This window comes from Synchiropus splendidus, chromosome 6 (assembly GCF_027744825.2).
Source record: "Synchiropus splendidus isolate RoL2022-P1 chromosome 6, RoL_Sspl_1.0, whole genome shotgun sequence".
Lineage (NCBI taxonomy): Eukaryota > Metazoa > Chordata > Actinopteri > Syngnathiformes > Callionymidae > Synchiropus > Synchiropus splendidus.
Genome location: NC_071339.1, coordinates 2,744,146 through 2,768,170, shown reverse-complemented (window position 1 = coordinate 2,768,170; position 24,025 = coordinate 2,744,146). Strand labels below are relative to the sequence as shown.

The 24,025-nt window shown below is 44.9% G+C and overlaps 3 protein-coding genes across 4 annotated transcripts; 2 read left to right on the top strand and 1 right to left on the bottom strand.

The window, feature by feature from the left end:
- Nucleotides 1-585: 585 nt before the first annotated feature.
- On the top strand, nucleotides 586-4,802 carry slc25a20 (solute carrier family 25 member 20). The gene is made up of 10 exons (XM_053868041.1): nucleotides 586-689; nucleotides 778-894; nucleotides 1,429-1,521; nucleotides 1,981-2,108; nucleotides 2,171-2,261; nucleotides 2,835-2,952; nucleotides 3,056-3,128; nucleotides 3,197-3,306; nucleotides 3,380-3,504; nucleotides 4,370-4,802. Exons 2-10 carry the CDS (start codon nucleotides 790-792, stop codon nucleotides 4,430-4,432), a joined length of 906 nt encoding a protein of 301 aa, XP_053724016.1. The 5' UTR covers nucleotides 586-689; nucleotides 778-789; the 3' UTR covers nucleotides 4,433-4,802.
- A 206-nt stretch (nucleotides 4,803-5,008) lies between these two features.
- Nucleotides 5,009-7,565, top strand: prkar2ab (protein kinase, cAMP-dependent, regulatory, type II, alpha, B). Its single transcript, XM_053868035.1, has 10 exons — nucleotides 5,009-5,289; nucleotides 5,366-5,401; nucleotides 5,690-5,829; nucleotides 5,886-5,992; nucleotides 6,058-6,211; nucleotides 6,318-6,419; nucleotides 6,481-6,555; nucleotides 6,620-6,685; nucleotides 6,752-6,890; nucleotides 7,234-7,565. The coding sequence occupies exons 1-10, from the start codon at nucleotides 5,049-5,051 to the stop codon at nucleotides 7,356-7,358; spliced, it is 1,185 nt and encodes a 394-aa protein (XP_053724010.1). The 5' UTR covers nucleotides 5,009-5,048; the 3' UTR covers nucleotides 7,359-7,565.
- A 186-nt stretch (nucleotides 7,566-7,751) lies between these two features.
- Nucleotides 7,752-23,885, bottom strand: si:ch1073-335m2.2 (msx2-interacting protein). 2 transcript variants are annotated; one of them, XM_053867999.1, is made up of 15 exons: nucleotides 23,665-23,885; nucleotides 22,410-22,724; nucleotides 18,928-19,404; nucleotides 18,698-18,849; nucleotides 18,391-18,591; nucleotides 18,161-18,312; nucleotides 17,941-18,066; nucleotides 17,748-17,861; nucleotides 17,548-17,661; nucleotides 17,372-17,472; nucleotides 10,202-17,285; nucleotides 10,000-10,050; nucleotides 9,745-9,939; nucleotides 9,497-9,655; nucleotides 7,752-9,380 (listed from the first exon to the last, which is right to left on the bottom strand). In XM_053867999.1, the coding sequence occupies exons 1-15, from the start codon at nucleotides 23,745-23,747 to the stop codon at nucleotides 9,249-9,251; spliced, it is 9,456 nt and encodes a 3,151-aa protein (XP_053723974.1). In that variant the 5' UTR covers nucleotides 23,748-23,885; the 3' UTR covers nucleotides 7,752-9,248. The 2 variants fall into 2 exon arrangements, with proteins under 2 accessions (XP_053723974.1, XP_053723975.1); XM_053868000.1 differs by having other exon boundaries at nucleotides 18,928-19,401.
- Nucleotides 23,886-24,025: the final 140 nt, after the last annotated feature.

Sequence of the window (24,025 nt, the reverse complement as noted above, 5' to 3'; positions counted from 1 at the left end):
ACACAAACTGTGTTTTATGTCTCTGCTGCTAACAAATGCAAACCTGTCCAAGTATTCTAGATGGTTTACAAGTAACTAGCACCAGCTTCTTAACACCCTGCTGTACTATAAAGCGGCTGAGACGCAGCTGAGATTCAAATATATGTTGCATTGTTGGTATCAATAACATTTGCATCTAGTGGTTGTTTTGACTCCACGGCAAATGATGGCCTTCCCTTATTTATCCATATCATTGAAGGGTTCTATCGATAACTTATCTTTATGTCTTAACACATTGTAGACCGCAGGAAAACCATCATTTTCAGTGTTTAGTTTGTGTGAAAGATGCTGTTTTCTCAAGTGACTCGTGTCAAAATGACTAATAAAGTTATATTTTAAGAATGGATGTTGTGTACAGTTTGTGCGTCACTGAAGCATTGCATTGCCAAGTTGGTTTCAGCTGTGGTTTAGCTGTAAGTTGAATGGTGGAAGTGTTCACCCATTGTGATAGTGTCATTGTTGACATTTCTAAAACACAACATCCACATCGCTCTTCGTTCCGCTTACTGCACGATTCCACCCGGACCACAGACACCGACGAACCGAAGCGCCGCGGTGCTACAGCCAATCTCGTCCGGCTCAGTAAGTGGGTGAAAGGTCCAGGTGAGAAGGTTGACAGGTCGACGTTTCTCCTCCGTGAAAACCACCAGGTAATTCTCAAAGTTCCTTTGCTCTTTTTTAATCCAGGTGTTTGTTTCTGTCCTCGTGCGTGACATCTGGTTGTTTGTGTCCACGAAGGGAGAAGTAAAAATGTCTAAACAGCCACAGCCGATCAGTCCGCTCAAGAACTTCTTTGCCGGAGGTTTCGGAGGCGTCTGCCTGGTGTTCGCTGGACACCCGCTGGACACCATTAAAGTAAGCCGTGCACCACTCTCTGTAGAGCATGTACAACCGCAGGTCAGGACATCAGGACCCAGTTAGCATCGAGACCTGGATCTTTGACCCTGTTTTCACTTCAGACTGAACGCCTCTGACCTACATCCGCCTGTCTTACTTTAACGCTGACCCATACATGACAACACAAGCAAACAACACAAATGAATGTTAGTACATCATTTCATTAAAGACAAGGGATTTATCCACCATCATAGAGTAATACTTCTCCTGTGTAACTTAATGAGGAACATGTATCATGACTAAAATTATGCAAATAAAACCTACATTTATCTGTGTTCATCTCGAGCGGGGATCAGATGATGAAAAGAAGGTTGTCAATACTTGGGCCTGGTTCTCTGCATGCAGCTGACAGTCCAAAGTCTTGTCCACAGAAGCTCAATAAAACCACGGGTGTCGATCTTCAGGCCTGTTTTTCTCATATGAATACAAAATGAATCAAGTGTGTAAGTTACGCTCCTGCTGCATTAATGCTTCCTTAATCCTATCCCCCAGGTGCGTTTGCAAACGCAACCGAAGCCCAAGCCTGGAGAGAGACTCATGTACGCCGGAACTATCGACTGCTGTAAAAAGACGCTAGCCCAAGAGGTGAGATGAGCCACACCTGAACGCTCGCGAGCAACACAATATGTCACACATTGTCTATTAATTGTACATTTCCAATGTTGTACATGTTGGTTATAAAACAAGAAGAAGTCCCTTTCATCCAGATAAGAGAAGGGCAGATTTCATTTTTGTTGTGTAATGTTTATTAGGAAACTATTGTTGTGTTTTATTTCATGTGAATTCAGCAACAAAGGCAGTCACTACTAATGATTCATTAAAACTACGTTTGATACTATTGTGCCTCGGAGAAATAAATAGAAATTAGACTTAAGATTTGAACCAGCAACCTGTGAGTGGCTCGGCTTCCTCACTCGCCCTTCGTTCAGAATAGCTGTGGTTGATAAATGTGATGATTCAGCTGTTGTTATTTACACTCTAAAAGCTGTAAACCTATGTTTCGTCCAACTGCTGCCTCATCTCCCCTCTGTGCCTCTCTGGCAGGGTGTGAAGGGGCTCTACAAAGGCATGGCGGCCCCCATCATTGGAGTCACCCCCATGTTTGCTGTTTGCTTCTTTGGCTTCGGCTTGGGCAAAAAGCTGCAGCAGAGAAGTCCAGACGATATTCTCTCGTGGGTGATGGCAGGTGCCGGCGTGTTTCTTAGCTTCTTCTCTGACATGAATCTTCACGCAGGTATCCACAGCTGTTTGCCGCTGGAATGTTGTCGGGAGTCTTCACCACTGCCATCATGACGCCTGGAGAGCGAATCAAATGTCTCCTACAGGTGAGAGGACCAAGCGCCTTCCAAGACTCCTTCACTCCTGCTATCACGCATGTGTATTCAGTGGGTCAGCGCCATGCGCCACGCACACGGAAAACAAATAGACTCCCACAATTCATTTCTATCATGAGCCTTTCAAGCCTGAGAAGAAACAAATTCATTTAAGCCGTAATATGATAATCTGATTATCAGGAAAAAAATAGAAAGAAAAAATTGAACAGGCTTAGTAAGAGTGTAAATATTATTCTATTGAAAAATATTACAAATATTTATACTTTTTCATTTAACATACAATTTATTCTCAACACATATCATAAATAAGGTGAATATCGAATACATCAATAAATGCAAGGTACAACATATAAAGATATTTTGAAGTTATTTTTATTCACTTAATTTGATATGCCAAAAATATTGATTCATAATAATAACTTTATTGGTTTCATTCTGACTTCATGGGAGCCGTGTGAAAACAGGAGAAGTGGCGGCGTAAATTTGAATCTGAGAAGCAGATTAGTGGTCAGGTACAGGTGAGGTCAGTGAGGGACACGCTGTGATCCAGCCCTGTGTCTGCAGATCCAGGCCTCCACAGGCACTGTGAAGTACAATGGGCCCATGGACTGTGTGCGACAGCTGTACAGAGAGTCGGGCATCCGAGGGATCTACAAAGGAACAGCGCTGACGCTCATGAGAGGTGAGCTGCTGTGTTATCTCTCTGATGAGACCTGGATCACTCAGAACATGTGGCAAATGTATTTCACTCTTTGTGTGTTTTCTTTCATGGACAATGTTCTCAGACGTGCCGGCCAGTGGGATGTACTTCATGTCTTATGAGTGGCTGAAGAATCTTCTCACGCCACCAGGAAAGAGGTGAGTGCGTGAATGTTGCCCATATTCACAGCACTCACGGGAGACCCGCCCTCTGCCTGTGTTCCCAGCCACAATGAGCTGAGCATTCCGAGCGTCCTGTTCGCCGGAGGTATGGCCGGGATCTTTAACTGGGCCGTGGCTATCCCGCCAGATGTGCTCAAGTCCCGCTTCCAAACAGGTCCCACTCTGAAGTTGCATGGAATGGACTGACAAGCGGGCACCCACTGATGTTGAAATGTTCTCTGCCGCAGCTCCTGAAGGAAAGTACCCCAACGGTTTTCGGGATGTTCTGCGCGAGCTGATCAGAGAGGAGGGCGTCCGCTCTCTCTACAAGGGCTTCACCGCCGTCATGCTGCGAGCCTTCCCCGCCAATGCTGTGAGTGTTGCTGTTTAGACAGTGTTTCATCATACGTGTGGTTGGGTTGTAAAATAACACATCATTATTTATTTCAAAGTGAGGATGTTTCTGGTCAGATTCCAGTTTTGATTCCCAAAGTCTGCTTTACACCCACTCGGCCAAAGGAGTAGTGAATAGATCAAGTCAGACACACGCTTATTCCACTTGTCTAATTTGATAATGTTTCGTCAGGTTTGATTTCAATGAAGCGCTGCAACTGTTGCAGCTTTACCAGCAACGAGGAAAGTGCTTTGGAACAAAGTGCAATGATGACAAATGACAAAACAAAATAACAACAATAAATAAAAATATATATAGACGAAGAAAAAAAATATATATATATAAATAAAAAATACTAGGAAAAAAATAAATGACTGAAAATAAACAATAACAGTAGAAGTAACTAAGAAATAAATAAACCACAAACTGTTCCTGAACTCATCAGTCTGACGGCCGTTACCGGCTTGACAGACTGTCTGATGTTCTGTCTCAGAATGGCCCCTCTCTCATCCATTACTGGATGCCTTGCTCACTAGCTGTGGCAGGTTCTCTACGCACTTTATCAGTCTCGTCTGTTTTCCAGTCTCTGGACTATGAGGCGGTTTGGTCACAGGGCCAGTGATGACCAAGGGCTGTGGCCCCAGCTCAGTAAACTCTGAAAACCTAATTTACAAGCCACAATTGTCTGCTTGGCTAACTTTGCTCTGTCACCTCTGTCTGACCTCTGTAAGGCGGCACAGTCACAACACCCTGACAGCTGTGTCAACACCTGCTTCTGTTGAAGCAGCTCCGTTTTCAGTCTCTGTCCTCATGATCGTCTGTTTTTGCTCTGTGTCTCTGGCAGGCCTGCTTCTTAGGGTTCGAATTGGCCATGAAGTTTTTGAACTGGGCAGCACCGAACCTGTGACGAGAGCTCAACTCCCTCAAAGACGCCCGGCAAGCAACATCAAGGAAATCTGATTTTTTTTTTTTAACTAATCTCCAACCATGAACTTGATTCTCTCCGCTGCGGCCGTTCTGGGGCCCGGACGATTGTCCTCACTCCTGTTTTTAACTGCGTCCATCGTCCGTCTGTGACGGAGTGACGTGAACGTGCCGTGCCTTAGCATTTGTTCTCCACGAGCAGCTGCACATATCAGGGAAGAGGTGCGTCTCGTGGGTCTGCGTCACATCACTACAGCCTTCACCCTCCACCACTCGGAGACACGTGTGTCAATAAATGTATAGCTGGAGAGATTGATTATATAAAGTCGACATGTAAAGAAATAAAACACCAAATCCATATGAAGCTTATGTGTGTGTGTGTGTTTGCCGCATCATTAAGCCGAGCGTTTGAATCAATCTGACAGACTTCCATTAGCTTTGATGGGGAACGTTCCTGTCAATATTTTCCAGCGGGCTGCTCCAAATCCACCGATCAATATCTGTGTGGGACATGAAGAGGAGGAGTCCTCTTTGTGGATCACTTCATTCCTGTTTTTGGGGCTGGCATATGCACTTGGAGAGAGGTCAGGCGGTGAACCATGAGCGCGGTGGAGATCCCCGCTGGTCTGAAGGAGCTGCTGCAGAGATACACCGTGGAGGTGCTTCGAAACAAACCTCCCAACTTGGTGGAGTTTGCAGTGCAACATTTCACTCAGATCCTGGAGAGCCAGAGGAAGGAGCAGCGGGAGAAGAAACGTGGCAGCAGGAACATCCGCAGAGGGGTGTCTTTTGATGAGCACTCGGAGAAGCCTCCGGAGAACCAGCGCGAGCAGCCCGACAGTGAGTAGGGTCTTCTCCTTTACTTGTGGTGCGCGGCGATGAGGAGCTGCAGGTGATTCTTCCCTCTCTCACGCAGAATCCACCAGTGGGAAGTACAACCGCAGGGTCTCAGGTCAGTCAGGAGAACAGGCTGCTTGGAATGTCTTCCTCTTTTTTCTTCTTTTTTTCACTCCAACCCTCTGTCCTCTTCCTCCTTCACCTTCCTCATTGGACTCCACAGACTCTACCAACCTGACCCTTCCCTTCTCAGTCTGACCTCTCCGGTGACGTGTCCGCCTTCACCTCCACCTTCACTCTCTCTCTCTGACCTCAAATCCTAACTCTTCCTAGATCACCGTGTCATCCACAAACATCATGATTCCAGTGTATATTCAGCATTAACTAGACGTTGCTGCTCCAGTCTGTGCAGAGCCTTACAACCCCGACGACGACGAAGACGATGACACCGAGCCTCGGATCGTTCATCCCAAAACCGACGGGCAGCGCCGCAGGCTGCAGGAGGCCTGCAGAGACATTCTGCTCTTCAAAACGCTGGAGCAGGTACAGGGGGTCCCCACCAATTCATTAAAGCTCGACTGAGCGTCATGTTCCTGCAGGAGCAGTTCTCAGAGGTGCTGGATGCCATGTTTGAGGTTCAGGTGGAGCCTCAAGAGCACATCATCGACCAAGGAGATGATGGAGACAACTTCTACGTCATCGAGAAGTGAGACCATGTCTGGACGACTTCTGATGAAGGAAGAGATCTTTGACTTCACGTGTCACCTCTAGGGGGGTGTACGATATTTTGGTGCAGAAAGATGGAGCCAATGTGTGTGTGGGTAAGTACGACAACAAGGGAAGTTTCGGAGAGCTGGCGCTCATGTACAACACTCCGAGAGCCGCCACCATCGTCGCCACCCAGGAGGGAGCTCTCTGGGCCTTGGTGAGTGAAGAGAATTCTGCAGCTGGTGAAACATTAAAAACACATTCACAGGCTTCTGAAAACCAGGGATGTGCATATATGACAACCTCGGCTGGTGTCTCCTCAGGATCGTGCAACGTTCCACAGACTGATAGTCAAGAACAACGCAAAGAAGAGGCGCATGTACGAGGCCTTCATCGACTGCGTGCCGCTGCTGAAGTCTCTGGAGGTTGCTTCCACCATCTGCACACGACAGTTCTCCCAGACACACTGAACTTTTCCATCCACAGATTTCAGAGAGGATGAAGATCGTGGACGTCTTGGGAGCACGAGGGTTCAAAGATGGAGAGAGGATTATAGCTCAGGTAGTTCTGTCTTGGATCCAAAGCAGCTGTTGTGTGTGAAGCCTGACTGGTGAGATGTTTTCAGGGAGAGACGGCCGAGTGCTTCTACATCGTGGAGTCTGGAGAGGTGAGGATCATGATCAAAAGCAAGGTACGTGTCAGGGCCGCTTGTAAAATCAAAACAAGCGTGGTCCAGCGTGACGACACTGTGTTGCAGACAAAAGAGGAGCAGCAGGACAACACCGAGGTGGAGGTGGCCAGGTGCTCCAGGGGACAGTATTTCGGGGAGCTGGCGCTTGTCACAAACAGGCCTCGGGCAGCGTCGGTTTATGCTGTTGGAGAAACCAAGTGTTTAGGTATGTGAAGCGCAACTCCCACCCTCCACTCACTGCTGCTCTGCTGTGTCAGGTCCATTTAGGTGATGACCATTGGAATCAGGGCTCTTCAAACCGACCAAGCTGTGGTGGTGTAGCACACAATGTTGAACACTAAACTGACACAGGGTTCAGAGACCTGACTGGTGAAGCTGTGTGTGCTACTTGGGTTGGAACACGAACCCGCCCCAGCCCTTTGAGGGCCGGTTTGAAGACCCCTGATCTAAATGTCTGGTTCTTCTGTCTGTTTACCATGATACACTAACTGGTGTTCACAGTCCATCAAGGTGAATATAACACTAATAACATCTGCTACCGTCCACAGTGATCGACATCCAAGCGTTTGAGCGTCTGCTGGGTCCCTGTATGGACATCATGAAGAGGAACATCTCCCAGTATGAAGACCAGCTGGTGGCGCTGTTTGGCTCCAGTGTAGATCTGAAACATTAAGATGATGTCGTGCTTGTGCAGGGAGCATCTAGAATTTCCCACAAAGTTTTTATGTGACCAAATTGATCTCAACTGGAAAACATCCCACTCTTGTCATATGTTGTACTTTGGTGGTAAAGTCTCATTACACATGGACGTCTTTGTACATCTGACCTCAGCCCTCGCCTGCAATTCGCTCTTCCCTAAAACTCTCACTTAAATAAATGGACTTGGAAAAAAATGTTTGTTTTTTTTAAAGTTTCTGGAGCCTCTTGACTATCCTGTCACTGCTGTTCAAATCTGAGATGAATACACTATTATATGTACATAAATTACATCTTAATCGACTTTGTTTGAAATGTATTTATCATTTATGGACGTGGAAAGTAGCAATACAACCTTAAAGAATGTAACTGTTGATGACACGTGAGGCAACTAAAAAGTATTGATGGTGCACGCTGCGCATATATCAACACTGAACCCCTCTACATAGGTTGACAGAAGAAACACAGCCTCGGCACCAACCACTGCTCCACCATGCTGCATCTGTTTCCAGGCTCAATTATTTACAAGGGGAGCGAAGGCTGGCCAAATGTAATTGGATCCAACAGTCAAGCCGCTTTAGCTGAATTAGCTAAACAAGTTTAAAACAGGTCACAATACAAATGTTAGTGGATACACACAGACTAGTGCCTCTTGTGCTTGGCCACTTCCTGTACCACCTTTTTTGTGGAAATTGAGTCACTAGATGAAGGAAAAACTTGCAACAAATCAGAATGTTTTTTGGGGGGGACAGAACAGAAGTGTCTGCGGCTCAGAACAGGTGTAGCAACACAGACAGGTGGTCGTAATGGTGTGACTGACCTGCCACAGCCCTTCTGTTATTTTGTCTCACAATCAAGTTTCCAGTCCCCCATCACAAACAACTCAATACTTTCCCAGGATGTGACCGCCAGCAGCCATGACACAAGAAATAGCATGAGTCAGCAGTTCTACTCGTCGGAGGGACCAATAGGCCCATGTTTGCTTCTATAAAAACATTAATGAAACATTCACATGATAGAAAAATAACCTCTTATATCTTAAATATTCAAGTCTTCTGGAGATTGTTTTATTTGAGTTACAAAATATGAAGTGCCGTCGACAGACTCCACACAAGAGTCTGCCAACCTTCCTGTGTTACAATTATTTACATCCAAAACTCAAAGATATCCATCTAAATTTTCACACTGTAGAATCTCCCAGAGTCCATGTCTCTGACACACTGTCCAAGCTTCCTTGTCCACATTTAAATATTTAAAAATTTACAAAGTCCTGTATTCAAAAACTTCCCAATCCCATGATAGCTTGTTTGAAGCGAAGGCGGGTGCTGAGGTGTAAACTGGTTCAGTAGTGTGAGGGAAATGAGCCGAACTGGTGGAATTTACGTCGCTGGTAAACAAACATGGTCCTCTCCAGGATCTCCATTCACAACTGTTCCTCTCCGCAGGGAGCATCTGATCACTTCTGTACATGTGTTTTTAAATTACAATGAAAAGTCTCTTTTTTTTCAGCTGCTGTCTATCTCTTCTGTTGCACGTGAATAAAATCAGATGAAAGAAAAAAAGGCCACCAAGAGCCGCCATTGGTTAAACAAGCGGATCTTTTTTTTGAAACTCAGATCTCTGAAATTAGAAAAAAAAATCACTTCCAATAAATAGAAATACAGCAGAGAAATGGTCAAATGAGTCTGACTCTGGTTTGGTCCATCCCTGAGTTCTCTTGAGAAGGACAAACACACCAGATGGAGTAGGAAAAAAAGAAGGAAGAAAAACTTGGTAGAAAAATAAAAAACGGTGACATCCTCCACTGCGAACTGGAAAAAAAAGTGTATCCCTCTGTTTTCCTGAGGCTCCTGGCTGAAAAAGTCGGTTACACAGAGGTGATGACAATCATGAGATGCGGCGAGATGCTGGAGATCCTGTTCAGGAGGTCTGGGGCCATCTGGGACAAGTGGCTCTCGGAAAACTCACATGGCGGGAAAATCTGAAGCACGTAGGCAGGCTGTAAAAAAATGTGAATACAAAAAAAAAATCAATGATTTATAGCAGAACGGCAGTGAGTTTTCTAAACAGGATATATCTCTGAAACAAGTACGATCATCATCAGCGCCGCCTCACCTGATTGGAGCCTGGAGTCGGGATGTTAATGATACCAGCAGCTAACTTTGCCTGCAGGTAGTTGATGAACGCAGCTTTGAGAGCTTGAGTCTGGCTGACAACGTCATCTTGATCTCTTCCGCATGGCAGAGCCAGGAGGACGCAGAACTCATACTCGCCCTTTGCAATGAAAGTGGACAGGAGCATGAAACCAAAGAGACTCAATAGCTGATGGGCAGCCACACTCAAACGTGTCGGTCGGTGTTTACCGTCATTCTCCTGGCAACATTCTCCAGCTGTGACGCTTCTAGTCTCATTCTCTGGACAATCCTCAGCAGAGCGCCCCCTTCCTGCAGTGGGAGCGAGCGATGGGCCAAAGACTTGCTTCCACCGACAAAGTGCAACTGGACTGCGGCAGTGTCGTTCTTCAGGGCAAGGAGACCTTGCCACACAATAGGATACTTCTGTGAAAGGAAGCATATTTAGAAGGAAGTCTCACCCTGCACAAGTTATATTTATCTCACTGTGAGCAGAACGGCCATGTTCCCTTCAGGTTTCGACTGGACATCTGTAGCCTGCAAAACACATGCAGTGGCATCAGAAAACAAATCCAAGGCTCTATATGTATGACCACAACATCATGTTATGATACATAACACCAATGTAAATATTAAGGCAGTTCTATAAATAGCAATCCCATAGGTCATGTTTGTACAGGAAACTCACCACGGTGGGAGGAATATTCATTGGAGGCTGATTTAATCCGACTGCCGCCTCTGGCATCTGGGGATGAAGGGCCCTAGGATTGGAGTACATTCCTGAGTACTCTACGAAAGGGCCACCAGGTCCTGGTGGGAGAGGTTGAACCCTCTGAGGAGACGCCATGGCAGGAACGGACTGTCGAATTCCCATCATTCCATCCTTGGGGAGCGGAGAGTGTGGCCTCTTTGTCTCCAGCGGCTTTGTTAAATCCTTTTCGGACACTACTTTGTTCAAAACGTGCGCTCTTGGCGACAAGGACAGAGACATGTTGGAAGACGGTGGAATGGAATCTTGAAGGAGTGCAGGGTGTGAATCAGGTCCGGTGCGCTCCCCCTGCTGGTGAAGCAGCGCACGCATGTCTCTTGGTGTCATGTAGGTTTCCAGCTGGACACCACTCCGCAGGGCGCTGCGAGGATCCGACGGCATGATGTCTGGTTTGAGTTGTTGGGCAGACTGCCTCCCTTGTTGGTGGAAGCGTCTGGCATCTTCCTGCTCCCCTTCGTGACTTCTCAAAGGACCAGAGTTCACCTTAACTACCTTCTCTCTTCCAACGGTCGGAGGTGTCGAGGGTCTGGCCTGCATGGACCCAGACCACGGGGAGGCTAGAGGTTCACCATGCATTCCATAGCTCATGACCGAGAGTGGCGGGGTGTTTACTCTCACATCGCCCTGAACCAGGTGACCAACGGGTATTGATTGGCTGACACGGTGGGGAGACATCCTGCCCAAGCTCCCGGGAACACTGTGAGGTGGCATGATGACAGACTGCTCTGGGTGATGTACACTCGTAATATACTGCGGCATGGCAGGAATGCTAGTGGGCATCATGACAGGGATGCCCTTGGGTGATGAAGACCCTATAGGAGAGGGCACTTTGGTAAATGGAGAGTGAGGGTGGCCTGACTTGCGTGGAGATGGAGGCTCCTGCTTGACTGCTCCAAGATGTGATGCTCTTTCTCCAGCCGCAGCAACATAACTAACATGGTTTGCAGGTGGAGAGGGCAGGTGTGGGCTTATGGCTGGGCTTATAGCAGAGGTCCAAGATGGTTTGGATCCATCCGTAATGTGAGAATCAATGCCTTCCATTTTCTTTTGTTGTTTCATAGATATGTAATCTTGATGGTACATGGGGCCCATAACTTGCTGATTAACTCCTGGGGTCAGACGCTTCACAACTCCTTGAGGTCCTGGTTGATACTGTGACTCCAATTTGTCCAAAGCAGCACCTTCCTGTTTAACGGACGACAGTGAGAGGGGCATCTTGCCAGGATGGCCATGTTCCGCCTGTGAAGCCCCCTTTTGAAGGCCAGACTGAGGATGGTATATTTCCTGTTTTATTTGTGGCATGGACACCAACTGTTGTGATTCTATTTCTCCTGCAGTCGCTTGTGGGATCTGACTAATTTTGGCGCTTATCCGCTGGGGACCTTCAGTTTTCTGTCCAGAGTGGGTTAACACAACCACCCCTTCAGATGTGATCACTCTTAGCCCGGGACAAGACGCTGTGCTGGGGCTAGGAGTCTCAACAGCAAAGCCAGTAGCACTGCCTCCATCATCACCCAGAGTCTGCCCAGTGTATCGTGGTACATCCTCTTTGCTGGGTCGGAAGGAAGTTACATGCACAGGAATATCTACGCACAGGCTGTCCTTATTGACGTTTGCTTTATCTTCAGGTTCGGGGGGGTTGCATACTCTGCTGATGACGGTCGCAGTGGAAGCAATCACAGATATCGCAGACTTCGTTTCATGAGGTGGAAGGGCAGTTGGTGGTCGGACAACAGGCTGAGGCAGATGAACCAGCATTCTGCCATCCTGAAGTGGGGATTTGTTTGGTTGAGTTTCAGACATGTTTGTTTCATGGGGAGTGGGCATGGTAGCGCCTTTGGGTTTCACAAGAATCTGCCGCAGGTCATTAGTACTGTGATCCGTTTTCACACTTTCACTATCTGAAGGCAAGGATGTGTGTTCCCTGGGTGCCAGAGGCATTACTGGTGATGCAATTACAATGTCCTTAGGCTGCTGGCGCCAATCTGGAGGGGAGACAGGTATTCTGCTAGATGGATTTGGTCTGAGAGTCTGTCTGTTTGCTGTTGGAGAGGAGGAAGGTGAGGCAGCCTCAGGTACGACCGGCTCAGGCTTTGAAGACACTGGACTTTGTGGTCTGGGAATAATGGACTTTGTGTAGAGCTCTTCTTCTGACTCCAGCTCTGTAGACTTAGGAACAGGGGACTCCATTTCTGGCTTCCAAGTGGTGGAAGTAATAACAGTAGGAATTGTTGTTACTGAAGTGGTTTCTTGGTCACCAGTCACGGCAGGTGTGGCGTTTTCTGAAACTCCTTTCTGCTCTTCAATAGACACGTCTTCCTTTGAATCTTTTCTGAGTTTTTGGACTTTGGAACGTTTCGGGGTTTTAGGCTTTACCTTCATACCACGCCTGGGTGTAGTAGGCTCCTCGGACACTAAAGGCGCGCTTTCCTCATGTTCATCTTTCTTGAAATGTTCAACCATGTCAGGAACCTTTGGATCCGAAACCAAGTCAGGTGTTATAGAAGGTGCTTGACTGGTAGCTATAGCCGTATCATCTGTGGTAATGGACCCAATGGCAGCCATGAGCTCAGTTTCACTTGCAGGATTCGAAGGTTTTTCTTCATCCAAGAAACTTTTTACATCAGCATGGGATGAAGGTGGCGACTGCAATTCTCTTGGGTAAACAGGCTCGGTCAGTTTTGCGATGTTCTCAACAGCCTGCTCCAATTCCAGTTCTTGTGAAATCAGGCTTTTAGATGCTTCTAGATGTTCTTTCTTATCCAGGGAAGATGGGTCGGCTTCTTCGGCGTTGGCACTTCCTTTGCCAACACTGGCACACTTAGTTACATGATCTTTGACCTCAGTAACATTGAGTCTTATTTTGAGGTTCTTGAGAACAGGAGACTTTGGGGTCCTAGATGACTTTGTTTTTCCTTTAACATTCTTGTCTTTTTCTGAGGTGACTCTGTTCTCATACACACAAGATTCTTCCTCTTTGCCATTGGGTTTATCCTCCAAAACGGTTTCATCTATAAAGTCTTCCTTATCAGTTTCTCTTGCTGGTTTCTCATCGTATGTTTGGGCAATTTTCACCGGCATGTCATCTTTAGCAGAAACCACTGCATCTACCAAATCTATGTCTGGGCGGTTTAATTCTTGAAAACCTTGTCCCAACTCATTTTTTTCTCCCTTCTTCGCTGCTCCTTGAGATGCGGTTGAGCACTGTTGATTTGGCCCTTTTGTGATGTGAGCTTTCCCCTTTGGCCCTCTTGGAAATCGTTCACCACTTTCTGATTCATGGGATTCCATGTCTTTGTCTACTTTCAGCTTTTCACCTTTAATTTTTGGCGGACGTCCCCTTTTAGTTGCTTGTGGTGGAGCAGGCAAGTTCTCTTCTACATTTTGTGGCGGATTACCGTCTTTATCAGTGCCTCTCTTTCGGGCCGAACGAGGGGATTCCGTAAGCTCCTTTCCCACACGAGTTGGAACATCCTCTCCCACTTGAGTGGCATACACAGACTTCACATTTCTTCGTCTGGTCCTGCTCAAAGATATGCCTGGCTCCAAGTTATCCGGTTCAGCTCCACGAATAGGAGATTTACTTGAGGATTTAGATTCCGCTCGAGGAGAGGATCCACGTTTTAATTTTTCTTTGTCAATGCGTTCACTCTTGCGAGTTGCAGGCTTTTCAGATCCAGGCGCAGTAGTAACAGGTGAAATGTCAACGGGGGATTGTTTGCCCTTTTTATTTTTAATTTCCTTAACTTTTGCTTCCTTCTGCGGAGAAATTGGCTCATTAATGATATCATCATTGGACATTTCAACTGTTTGGGTCTCAATGGCACTTTCCTCTGGTACTGAATTAGGTGCAGAGTTGGACTCCTTTTTGACATCTTCCTCTTCGACAAAACTCGGTGGGGAAGGACTTGATGCTTTTGCCACTTGTAGTTGTGCACTGTCAGGCTCAAACTCCGGTTCTGAATTGCTAACCAATTCTTCAAGACCATCACTTGGACATTGCTGTTCAGTACTGGGGACTTTTAAATCTTGGGAATCATCTTGTTTCTCTTCAACTGAGGATGGTCTACACGGTACATTCAAACAGCTTGTTTCTTGTATTTGGGTAATCTCAGTTGCCTCAGGTGCTGGAGAGTCCATGTGAACTGGTTCCTCTTCAACTTTTCTAACCTCTTCCTCAGTTGAAGGAACATTGGGAATTGTTTCAGCTGCAAGGTGAGAGGAATCATTTTTCTCTTCTTGAGAATGGTCCTTCAGAGCAGGCACCGGGCTGCTATCAGAACAAGGTTCACACTTGGGCTCAGAGGGAAGCTCTTCCACAGGACTGATTGGTTTTATTTCTGGCTCAACTTCAGATTCCAATTTAGCATTCTGCAAAGGTTTTTGCTCATGAGCAGTTGACTTCTCTGATGTATGTTCATCCACACAAACTTGGTGGTCACTGTTTGCTTCCTGCGGTTGTTCAGTTTTGTCTTTCTGCTGTTGCAGCCTTTTAAACTCCAAAAAACGACTGTGGAATAAGACAACAGGACCTGTTTCAAGATCTCCATCTACTGACCCAGGTTGGCAGGGCTGACTTTGTATGGGCTCAGGTTCTTGTTTGCGGACCAAGTGTTGAAGTCGTCTAGAATCCAGTTCAAACACTGGGCTGTGAAGAAAGCGAGAAACGAATAACTCCCGGCGCTCCTGCTCTTCTGGTTTTGGCTCTTCCTTCCGGTCATCCAGCTTGTCCTCTGATCCACTTCTTATCTTTTTCTTTATAATGTACCACGCTGGTGTTTGTCGTGGTGCAGATTCTACTTTTTCCGTATCCTTCCGGTTTCTGAAATTAGCGAAGTGAGAATCATAATCCAAGAACGACCAATTGTCCTCTCTGGAAGATGAAAGAGACTTTGCGCGCTCAAGTAAGGCCTTTGTATCTGGTGTAATGTTCTGGTCAAGTGCAAATGAGTAGAATTTATTCCTTTCCAGGTGCGCTAGTTTTGGGTCTGAAAACCTGTCAACCCTGGGTCTTTCCAATGATGGCATTGACGTGGACGCTACAGGCGAGTGCGGTTTAGTCTCCTTGTCCTCTTCAGAGTCGGATCTCACTTCGCCAGGCTCCAAATCTTGCCAAACACCATATTCCAGTCGTTTGCGATTGTGAATGCTTTTACTTGTTCGAGAAAAGTTCAGGTCATTTAACAAATCGTGCTTTGCTCTGCTTTCCCATCTCTTCTGTTGTTCGTCTTCAGTGCTCAAATGCACATTTGATTTGGTCACCTGTGTGCTATGGGTCCTTTTAACCAACAACTCCAAATCTGTGTGAACTTTATCATCATTTCTGGCAAGGTCCTTCTGAGGATTATCAGTTCCTCCAAACTCATCTGCGTTGACCGAAAAGTGGCGTCCAGGTGAAGCATTCATCCACTCAGGATCTTCACTTTTTTGTCTTCTGTATACACGCTCTTTTTTTATTGCTGGTTCAGAGTCAAATGCATCCATTTTCTTCACTTTATGAGATGGAAAGTTATCAGTGACGTCCTCGGGTGGTTTGCCAACTTCATGCACGAGGCTACGGTGCTCAAGATCTTCAGTTTCATTTACTTGTGGACCACCCGTTTTGTCAGGCTTGTCAGGCTCCTTTTGTTGTTGTTGCAAACGCCTATTTAGCTCCATTTGCTTACGACAACTCTGAGATAAGTCAATGTCAACATGGTCTTCCTTTTTCTTGGTACCTTTATCATTATCTTGAGAGTGACCACTATATTTCAGCAACGGGTTGCTTTCTTGTTCTCTAGCACTGTCTGAAATGTCTGAATTTCCCTCAAGTGAAAAACGCCTCGAACTGTGACCTGTGTGTCTTTTTGGGTCCAAAGAGTCCATAGGATCAGCTTTTTCTTTGGGAGCTCGAAGGTCATCCTGATCATTTTTTTCCACTTTGATCCGCACATCTCTTCTATGTGCATCTTTGCGTTTATCCAATTCTGCTTCTTTTAAATATGTTGCACCACTGTCACCAACGTCTGAGGGTTGGCTTGATTCTTCTTCCTCAAGCTTTGTTCTCTTCTGACGAATAGGCCTTCCACTGGAGTCTGCAAACCTCCTTTTGCGAGCAGCAAGCCGATCAGAATCCACTGATGATTCTTTTCCATCTTGTCCAATGTCTGACTTTAAATGTTTCTTTACACGATTTTTCCCCTCCATGTCGGAATTGTCGATTTTACCGGTTTCCAATTTTTCAGTTTTAATTGAGTCAGGATGCACGGTCAATAACTGATTTGCCACAGTCTCATTGTCCACTTTGTATTTTGGCCTGTCATGAGAGTCTTGCTCCAGTCCCCTTCCTCTCCCAGTACTGCCTTCTAAGGAAGTATCGTTCTCTGCCTCTGGTCGTGGGTTGGGTGGAGTTTGACCCTTTGATTTTCTTGATTTAACCCTCTCCGTCTTTTCTTTTTCACCTTTTTCTTTTCTTTTGGCACGCTTGGATTTTTCGGAACTGGTGCCACGATCAGCTTGACTGCTTTTCTCATTCTTGTCGCTTTTCGAAGCATGATCCAATAAGGGCTTCTCAGCTTTGTCGAAGTGCGGAGGAGATGATGAGCTTACACTGCCACTTCTGTCTGACGACTGACTATACACCCGTCGCTCAGAATCTCTGTGGGCACGTTCCGATGGTGAAGGCGACACTGCAGGAGTAATTGGCCGTCGTGCATGAGAAGGACTCCAGCGGCTGCGGTCAGCCTCAAAACGTTCTCGCTCCCGTTCTCTCTCCCTTTGGATATATGTGTATTTTCGAATATCTTGCTCAAAAGGATCCCTGTAATCCCTGTACTCCCGTGGGTCTTCATGATAACGTGGGTCAAAATGGTCCCCTGGGTAATGCTCCAGTTCAGGAAAACGATCTCTGCTGCGAGAAGCATAGTCCCTACGAGCATCTTCCGGATAGAGGCCAGGGGTACGAATGTTTTCATAGTACGCCCTTTCTGTCGTGAACTCATGGTATGGTGGTCTGCGGTCTTCTCTGTTACAAGACAAAATGATGGGACCTTGTGTAAAGCACTTTTTATGAGACCATCTCAAAGTTACTACTGTACAGAATAAGTTTACCGTCTTTCAGCTGGATTTTCATAGATGTCTCTTATGTCTTGACCAGATGCCTGCATCGACCGGTAAAAGGCCATCTGACTCTCTTGACTAGCAAAGTCCACCTATTACAGAGAAACATATTACAGCAAAAATGCAGTGAAATTTGACTAAAAACATTAATATTACACAATTTTTACCTTTATTTTGTTACCACTGATCTTCCAGCCTTTTGTTTCCCGTACAGCATTCTGGGCAAAATCTGTGTTGTTATACAAGATGAGGGCCATGCCTTTCATCCTGTCAAAGACAACCTGAAAAAAGGAGAAATCAAAATCAATATTTTTGAACAAGATCTAAATTAATGTGTGAAAGAACAAAGAATTGCATTTTTTTTTACCTTGACTACATGTCCATAGCGACAGAAATGCTGTGTGAGGTATTGCTCTGTAATATTTGTAGCCAAACCATCCAGCCATACACAGGTCGTTGGCATACTCTTCCCAAAACCAAGCTTCAAAAACAAAGAAAATGCGAAATCACTTTTTTATATTAAGCTCTATTCAGATTCCAATTATGCATCAAAAACTTACCTTGAGTCTATTGCTTCCTAGATACTCCCCATCCATCTTCTTTATGGCCTTGCAAACACTTGCAATGTCAGAATACTGAACAAAGGCATACTGGGGGACTCCATTCACTTTCTTGATGTCAATGTCCTAGGTGGCGGAAAAGGAACACCTCATTTCAACAACAGACGTTTCATGTTTCTCCCGACGGTAAAAAAAAACAAACAAAAAAAAAAACACTTACCACAATTTCTCCAAATCGCTGAAAAATGTCAAGAAGCTGTGGATAACTAGTCGTTTTCTCAAGATTTCCAATGAATAACGTCCTCGTGGCCTTTGGGTGAAACTCATCTATCCGGCCATCCAAGGGCCTGAACTCATTTTCACTCTCCGTTTCTGAGAGAAGAGGATTCCAGAAATTAAAAAGAAGCACACATTGATGTGGATTTTTTAAGTTGTCGTATTTCAACATACCTGGACGATTCCAAGCTGTAACTTCAATGAGCATGCCAAAGAAGAGCTTTCCTTTGGAGACACTAAGGGCTTTCTCTTGATCTTCCTGCTGCCTGAAGAACACCAAACCATAACGATCCTCAGAGGCCCCATGTATCTGCACTGAAGTCACTTTCCCATGTTTCTTGAATTCATGGAAAAGTCCATCCTTTAGGCTTGTATCTATGGGGAAAATCAAATGTTTACTTCCATACCTTGAGTAGACACAATAGTCAATCGCAACCTTGTCTAAGATGGCAAAATAGCCAGTTGATTAATGAAGTCTTACCTGTTGATCGTACTGGCAAGTTTTGCACTTTTATTCCAAAGCTTCTACGTGGCTCCTCTGAATCGAGGACCATGGAGGACTGTGGTGCATGTGTAGCAGATGACTGAACAGAACGAGCTCGGGATCCATCACTTGAACTACTGTTGGAGTCACTATGAAAAATAATTTAATTGTTACGCATCATTTATGCATTAGTGAGAACAAACACCACGGCAATAGCATTGCCCCACCTGGCACTCCCTGTGCTGCTGGTACTGCTCACGGAATCTGAACTGGATGATCGGCTGCGTGATTGGGAACGCGGGCCTCTTCCAGGAGACAAAGGTGTTCTTTTTGGAGAATGACCAGATTTAGCTGTCTGTCCTGTTAAACGTTGTGGAGAGGGATGTCTCGATTGAGAGGAATGAGATGATCTGCTCCGACGATGATGGTAAGTCCTATCAACACGTCGTCCTCTGTCATCTCTGTAGAGGTCACGCCTCGAGGCATTTGTAAGGGAGAAGGGGTCACGAATTCTAGAGTCAAAATGTGGGTCAGACGCATCAAAAGTTCCACCAATGCCACTGCTTCCTGGACCAGCCGTGGCAAACAATGAACGTTCACGGTAATAATCTGCATTGTAGTGACGCTGTCTATCAAAAGTTCCACTGCGTTCATGGTGTCCATATGGGCTGTGATCGTAGGCACGCTCACGGCTTTCTGAGCTACTGTGAAACAAGAACATGATAAGAGAAAGAAACCATTATTTTTATAAAATAACACAAGCATGATGTTGATAAAACGTACATTACTCCTTAAATACAATTAATGATTGCACCCCTACATTATCTTTTGCATTTCACAAGAATAGAATCGCACAGCAAGTGATCTGTGGTCCCCATAGTTTTATTTTACATAAAAAAAATTGCAATATTAATCACAAACTTCCCCTAACAATTGAGGGGATTAAAAATATATAGGCATTTTCATGTTTTGCTTGCTGGCTTTGAAGCAAAAAATATGACTTCTCGTCAAAATCACTCAGATTTGTTTTACTTCAAACTCTGGTTTACACTTTTATGCCATTTCAACAGAAAGGAACCAAACACAAGACAAGAAGACATTGAAAAAAATGGTATGTGTGAGGCCAAAAACAAGGGAATGTGATGGGTGTAAATAAAAGTGTTTAACAAGGGCCACAGAGCAGAATAAAGAGAGGGATGGGTGAATGAAGACTAACTGCTAAACAATGCCTTAGAAGTCATGGTTGATGGAGATGGAAATGAGAAATAATGGATAGGAGATGAAATGTTAACTCATAAATAAGCAAATCAAAAAACTAACAGAAACACTGACAACAAAACTTGTTTTTCTTTTATGTAATTTAAATTGACAAAATATACTTCCCACTCTGCCTCATTTACTTCCTGCTTTAACACATAATGCTAGGCAACCATTTTCAGTGCCTTGGTGGAAGCAAGCTTGAGGGACAGTTGTTGTGACTGGTCATTGGCCACTAACCTCACATGGTATTTTGCAGTCTGTCTTTTTAATGCAACTCCTTCTTAGACCCAAGCGATAGAGACAAAGATAGAGTAGTGGTTTTAATGTTACTTAGACCACCTCTGGCACAAAATGTCACGCTTATTCAAAGTAAATGATTTTCCTCTGCTAAGGTTGCCCATGAGTTTAAAAAAATGTGTATTTATCTATATACGAAAGGTACAAAATAGGTTAAACTTGCAAGACTGTTTCAGGGATGGCAAATACCAAAATTGAAGGGTATTGGATCTGCAGCAGAAGTGAATATGCAGCCTTGTTACGACACAACCTTGTGTCAACATGTTGGAGAAGTGTAAACCAGGTTCAAAGAAATATTTCAACAAATTTGGGATGGGATTTTGCTTATAGTAACAATAACGTATCCGAGTTGCTCATCAGAACGGGAGCCCATGTATAATGACAATCCCTTTCTTTAGAGACAAAATAGAAGTTGATATATGGTATATGATACCAAAGGATGACTAACTTGACAAGATTTCTAGAGCATAAGCCAATATACACAGAAATATCAGTCAAAAAACTAAACATCAAGGAGGGGCAGAGAAATAAAACATACATATGGCAGAGTAATACCAACCTTTTTGCAAAGAAGTTACTGAAACTAATCCAAATAAAATCTACGCTGTCAGACAGTGAGGCTGAATGGAAAACCAACTTGGAGGAAAAAAAAATGATTTTGTCTAATTCAGTGAAGAAAAAAAAATCCTGCACTGCATGTGATGGCCAAATACTATGGGCTTCAGGCCAAAAGAGTGTTGCATTAATCCAAAGTAGCCCTACAAATAGTCTTTGTCAGATGAAAAAAAAAAAAGGAAAAAACATCTATGGATTTGGGAGTGTTTGAAAGTAGGTACCCAACACAAAATCTTGAATTAAAAAATAAAACATAAAAAATAATAATAATCTAGCCCAATCCAAGTTAACTAAAAAAACCCAAATGAAAAGTATATCCGAGTGATAAATCCTTGCGTGCGTTAGTGAATGTCCAAAAAATTTGGATTGTTATTTTAAAAAGTGCAAAATGTAATCCACTTTTTTAAGACCTGCTGTCCTATTGCATACATGCTCACTAGGACACTATGTCACAGATGTGTAAATCCAAGTTCCTTGGCGTGATAGAGTTCCTAAAAAAAATAGATTCCGTCAGGAATGGCACTGGCAGGGTTGATCTTCTGAAAGTCTCCAAATACGACGAAAGCATCTTCTTGAGCGTAGCATATCTCCATTTCTGGAGAGTAGTTACCGTACTTTCACTGGGCTACATGATCCAATGTTAAATATTCCAGAGGAGCACATTGTGCGTATGCATTAGAGAATCCACATTGGTACATCCAACATGGTTGTTTCACTGCGTACATCCAGGAGGTTACATTCCAACAATGTGGTCTCCTTGCATCTTCATGTGAGTGAGTCCATTTCAAGTGAAAAAGCTGCATTCATTTGGATGTTTTTTTAAGTTTGGTGTTCTTGCGAAGTCTTCTTGGTTTACTTCCCAAACTGCAACAAAAACAGCTATCGTTCTTCTCCTCAATGTTAAAATCAGGTTTTGTGTGTCACAAAGCCTGTCTTGCTATGTTCTTCAATCATCCATGCAAACTTTATTCCAAACCAGGCCATATCCGTGAGGGCAAAAATATCTGAGAAAATGGGGTACTCCAGGTGGCGGCAAAAATGTCATACAAAGATCTGGAAGTGGATTGTCCTTTACGGTAAAACTGTACTCAAATGCTTCACTAAAAAAAAAAAAAAAAAAACTAATCCTTCACTGCAGGGACTTACTTCCAAGGTTAGAGATTTCCAAGTTGAGAAAAATAAAATAAAAGGTATTATATCCAAGTGTTTTCATAATATCCACAAGCGCTCCAAGGTAGTCTCCCACACAATAGAATAAATCCAAATCAAAGTAATATTCCTCATAGATGTATTATCCGTACCAGATGTCAAACCGTGATTTAAAATAATTCTACAGTATGATGCAATATGTAGATTACTAACTTAGATTCCAAGGCAAGGCGAGTCAATGATGGAAAGGGGATACATTCCTAGATTACCTCGGTTTGACACCTTTCCAGCACCTAACCTTGTTGCACAACCCAATTGTGTGAATAGGTTTCACAGAGATCTGATACCTGGATTCCCCTATAGTTCAGGGGAGACCATGTCCACTTACCCATCTATTCTCCGCTCATAACGTCCCTCTCTCGTGTGAAGAGACACCGGTGGACCAAAGACTGGCCCAACGGTTCCCCTAGAGAATCCAGCAACGTCACGACTGCTTGAGGGAGAGCTGTCATCAAGGCCCCGAACAGCACTCGGTACTGACCCAGGTTCATTGTAGTCTGTCCGTAGGTCCCTATCTCCCATCTTGTTGACTGCATTGTGAGCCTTCTGTGCACTTTTGATATCCACAAAATCCACAAAGGCTGCCACACCACCCTCTGACCCTCGCTTTCGTAGGACTTTGACGCTCTCCACGCGCCCATACCTGTGAGAAAATTACAAAGACACATCACTTAGACAGGTAACAATAAAATAAGTGTCCACCAGTATCATTGTAGACAGAAAATATCAACAAAGACGTTTTTTGAACTAACACTTATGTGACGCTTCAGTTTCTGCAATAATATGGGAATTTTCTCAATGCACAACAAGTCAGCCCACTTCCCTTTGCAGATTATTGCCGTGTAACTGACCACGCACTGGAAAAGAAATGTGTTAAAATACTTGGCTGTGTCCCACATTACGTATACATTTACTGGCGTCGACAAGAGTCGTTTGCGGATGTGCGCCGAGTGGCCTTCGAGTGCTCCCAACACGATTAAAAAAAAATCATGTTTTTGCTTCAAAACAGCTTCTAAGTTGAATTCGGAAGTGGGGCGTCGAGTTTAAGGGAAGATTTTGTGTTTAGCGCTCGACGCATCAACAGCTCGCCGTCGCTGGATCGTAGCCGTGTTGGCTTCGCTGCTCGGTTTGCAGATTTTAGCAATATGGTTAAACACAACCCACGGAGCTCCAGTGGCTAGATCTAAGGGGTCATGTCCGTCGTAGAGGTGTCTCACTTTGCACAACATTGAGACAAACGTGGTTTAGTTTGGTCTCCGGTAATCAACATTAGCGATCTGCTGATTAACTAGGATCGTCGACTTCCCACAAAATGGTTGGTTGGGCGATAGCTGCGTTAGCAATCCTCGTCACCCAGAGGACGAATACTGGTCAATGAAACGACTCAGCAAGATACTGTCTGGGTGTAATTACTACGTGGGTATCGAGTCCACGTAGCTCAAACTGATAGGGTCCGAAGAAAAGCCAAAGAGTGGCAGAAAAACTTTTACAACGCTGATGCTAACGTTAGCCGCATTAGCTTCGACGGTGGCAGAGCGTCGGTTCAGCAAATAGCGCGTGCTGCTCTGGCTTGCGTAACTCACCGTTTGAAATGTTCCACGATCTTTTCCTCTCGAACATGTTCGGGTAAATTTCCCACCCAGAGGTGTCTGGTTTCCCGAACCATCTTTCGAAGATCTTGCCCGCTTCACACACACATGATCGCGCAGAATGGTAATCCCTGCTGACCGGAGGTCCGTCTGAACAAAATGAACGACGATGTTGGTAGATGTAGGCCTGCTGTCGCTCAGCTTTCAGCTCCGCGGGAACGCGCCTCGGAGGGTGCGCGCGCGCGCGGTCGACATGTTGCGTGTTCACGGAGTTTCGATGGACGGCAGGCGAGATACGCTTTAAAAAAGCAAAAGAGCCTTTTCCGCAGGCGTGTTTAAAACACGTCAATATGTG

Excerpts from the sequence above, each read along its gene's own strand:
- si:ch1073-335m2.2 (XM_053867999.1), bottom strand. The coding sequence starts at position 23,747 with ATGGTTCGGGAAACCAGACACCTCTGGGTGGGAAATTTACCCGAACAT. Across the intron at positions 19,405-22,409 it reads TATGAGCGGAGAATAGATGG|TAGCTCAGAAAGCCGTGAGC; the intron begins GTAAGTGGACAT and ends CTTGTTTCACAG. Across the intron at positions 9,656-9,744 it reads ATGTTGCCAGGAGAATGACG|GGCGAGTATGAGTTCTGCGT; the intron begins GTAAACACCGAC and ends TTCATTGCAAAG.
- slc25a20 (XM_053868041.1), top strand. The coding sequence starts at position 790 with ATGTCTAAACAGCCACAGCCGATCAGTCCGCTCAAGAACTTCTTTGCC. Across the intron at positions 1,522-1,980 it reads AAAAGACGCTAGCCCAAGAG|GGTGTGAAGGGGCTCTACAA; the intron begins GTGAGATGAGCC and ends CCTCTCTGGCAG. Across the intron at positions 2,109-2,170 it reads AGTCCAGACGATATTCTCTC|GTATCCACAGCTGTTTGCCG; the intron begins GTGGGTGATGGC and ends ATCTTCACGCAG.
- prkar2ab (XM_053868035.1), top strand. The coding sequence starts at position 5,049 with ATGAGCGCGGTGGAGATCCCCGCTGGTCTGAAGGAGCTGCTGCAGAGA. Across the intron at positions 5,290-5,365 it reads CCAGCGCGAGCAGCCCGACA|AATCCACCAGTGGGAAGTAC; the intron begins GTGAGTAGGGTC and ends TCTCTCACGCAG. Across the intron at positions 6,212-6,317 it reads AGGGAGCTCTCTGGGCCTTG|GATCGTGCAACGTTCCACAG; the intron begins GTGAGTGAAGAG and ends GTGTCTCCTCAG.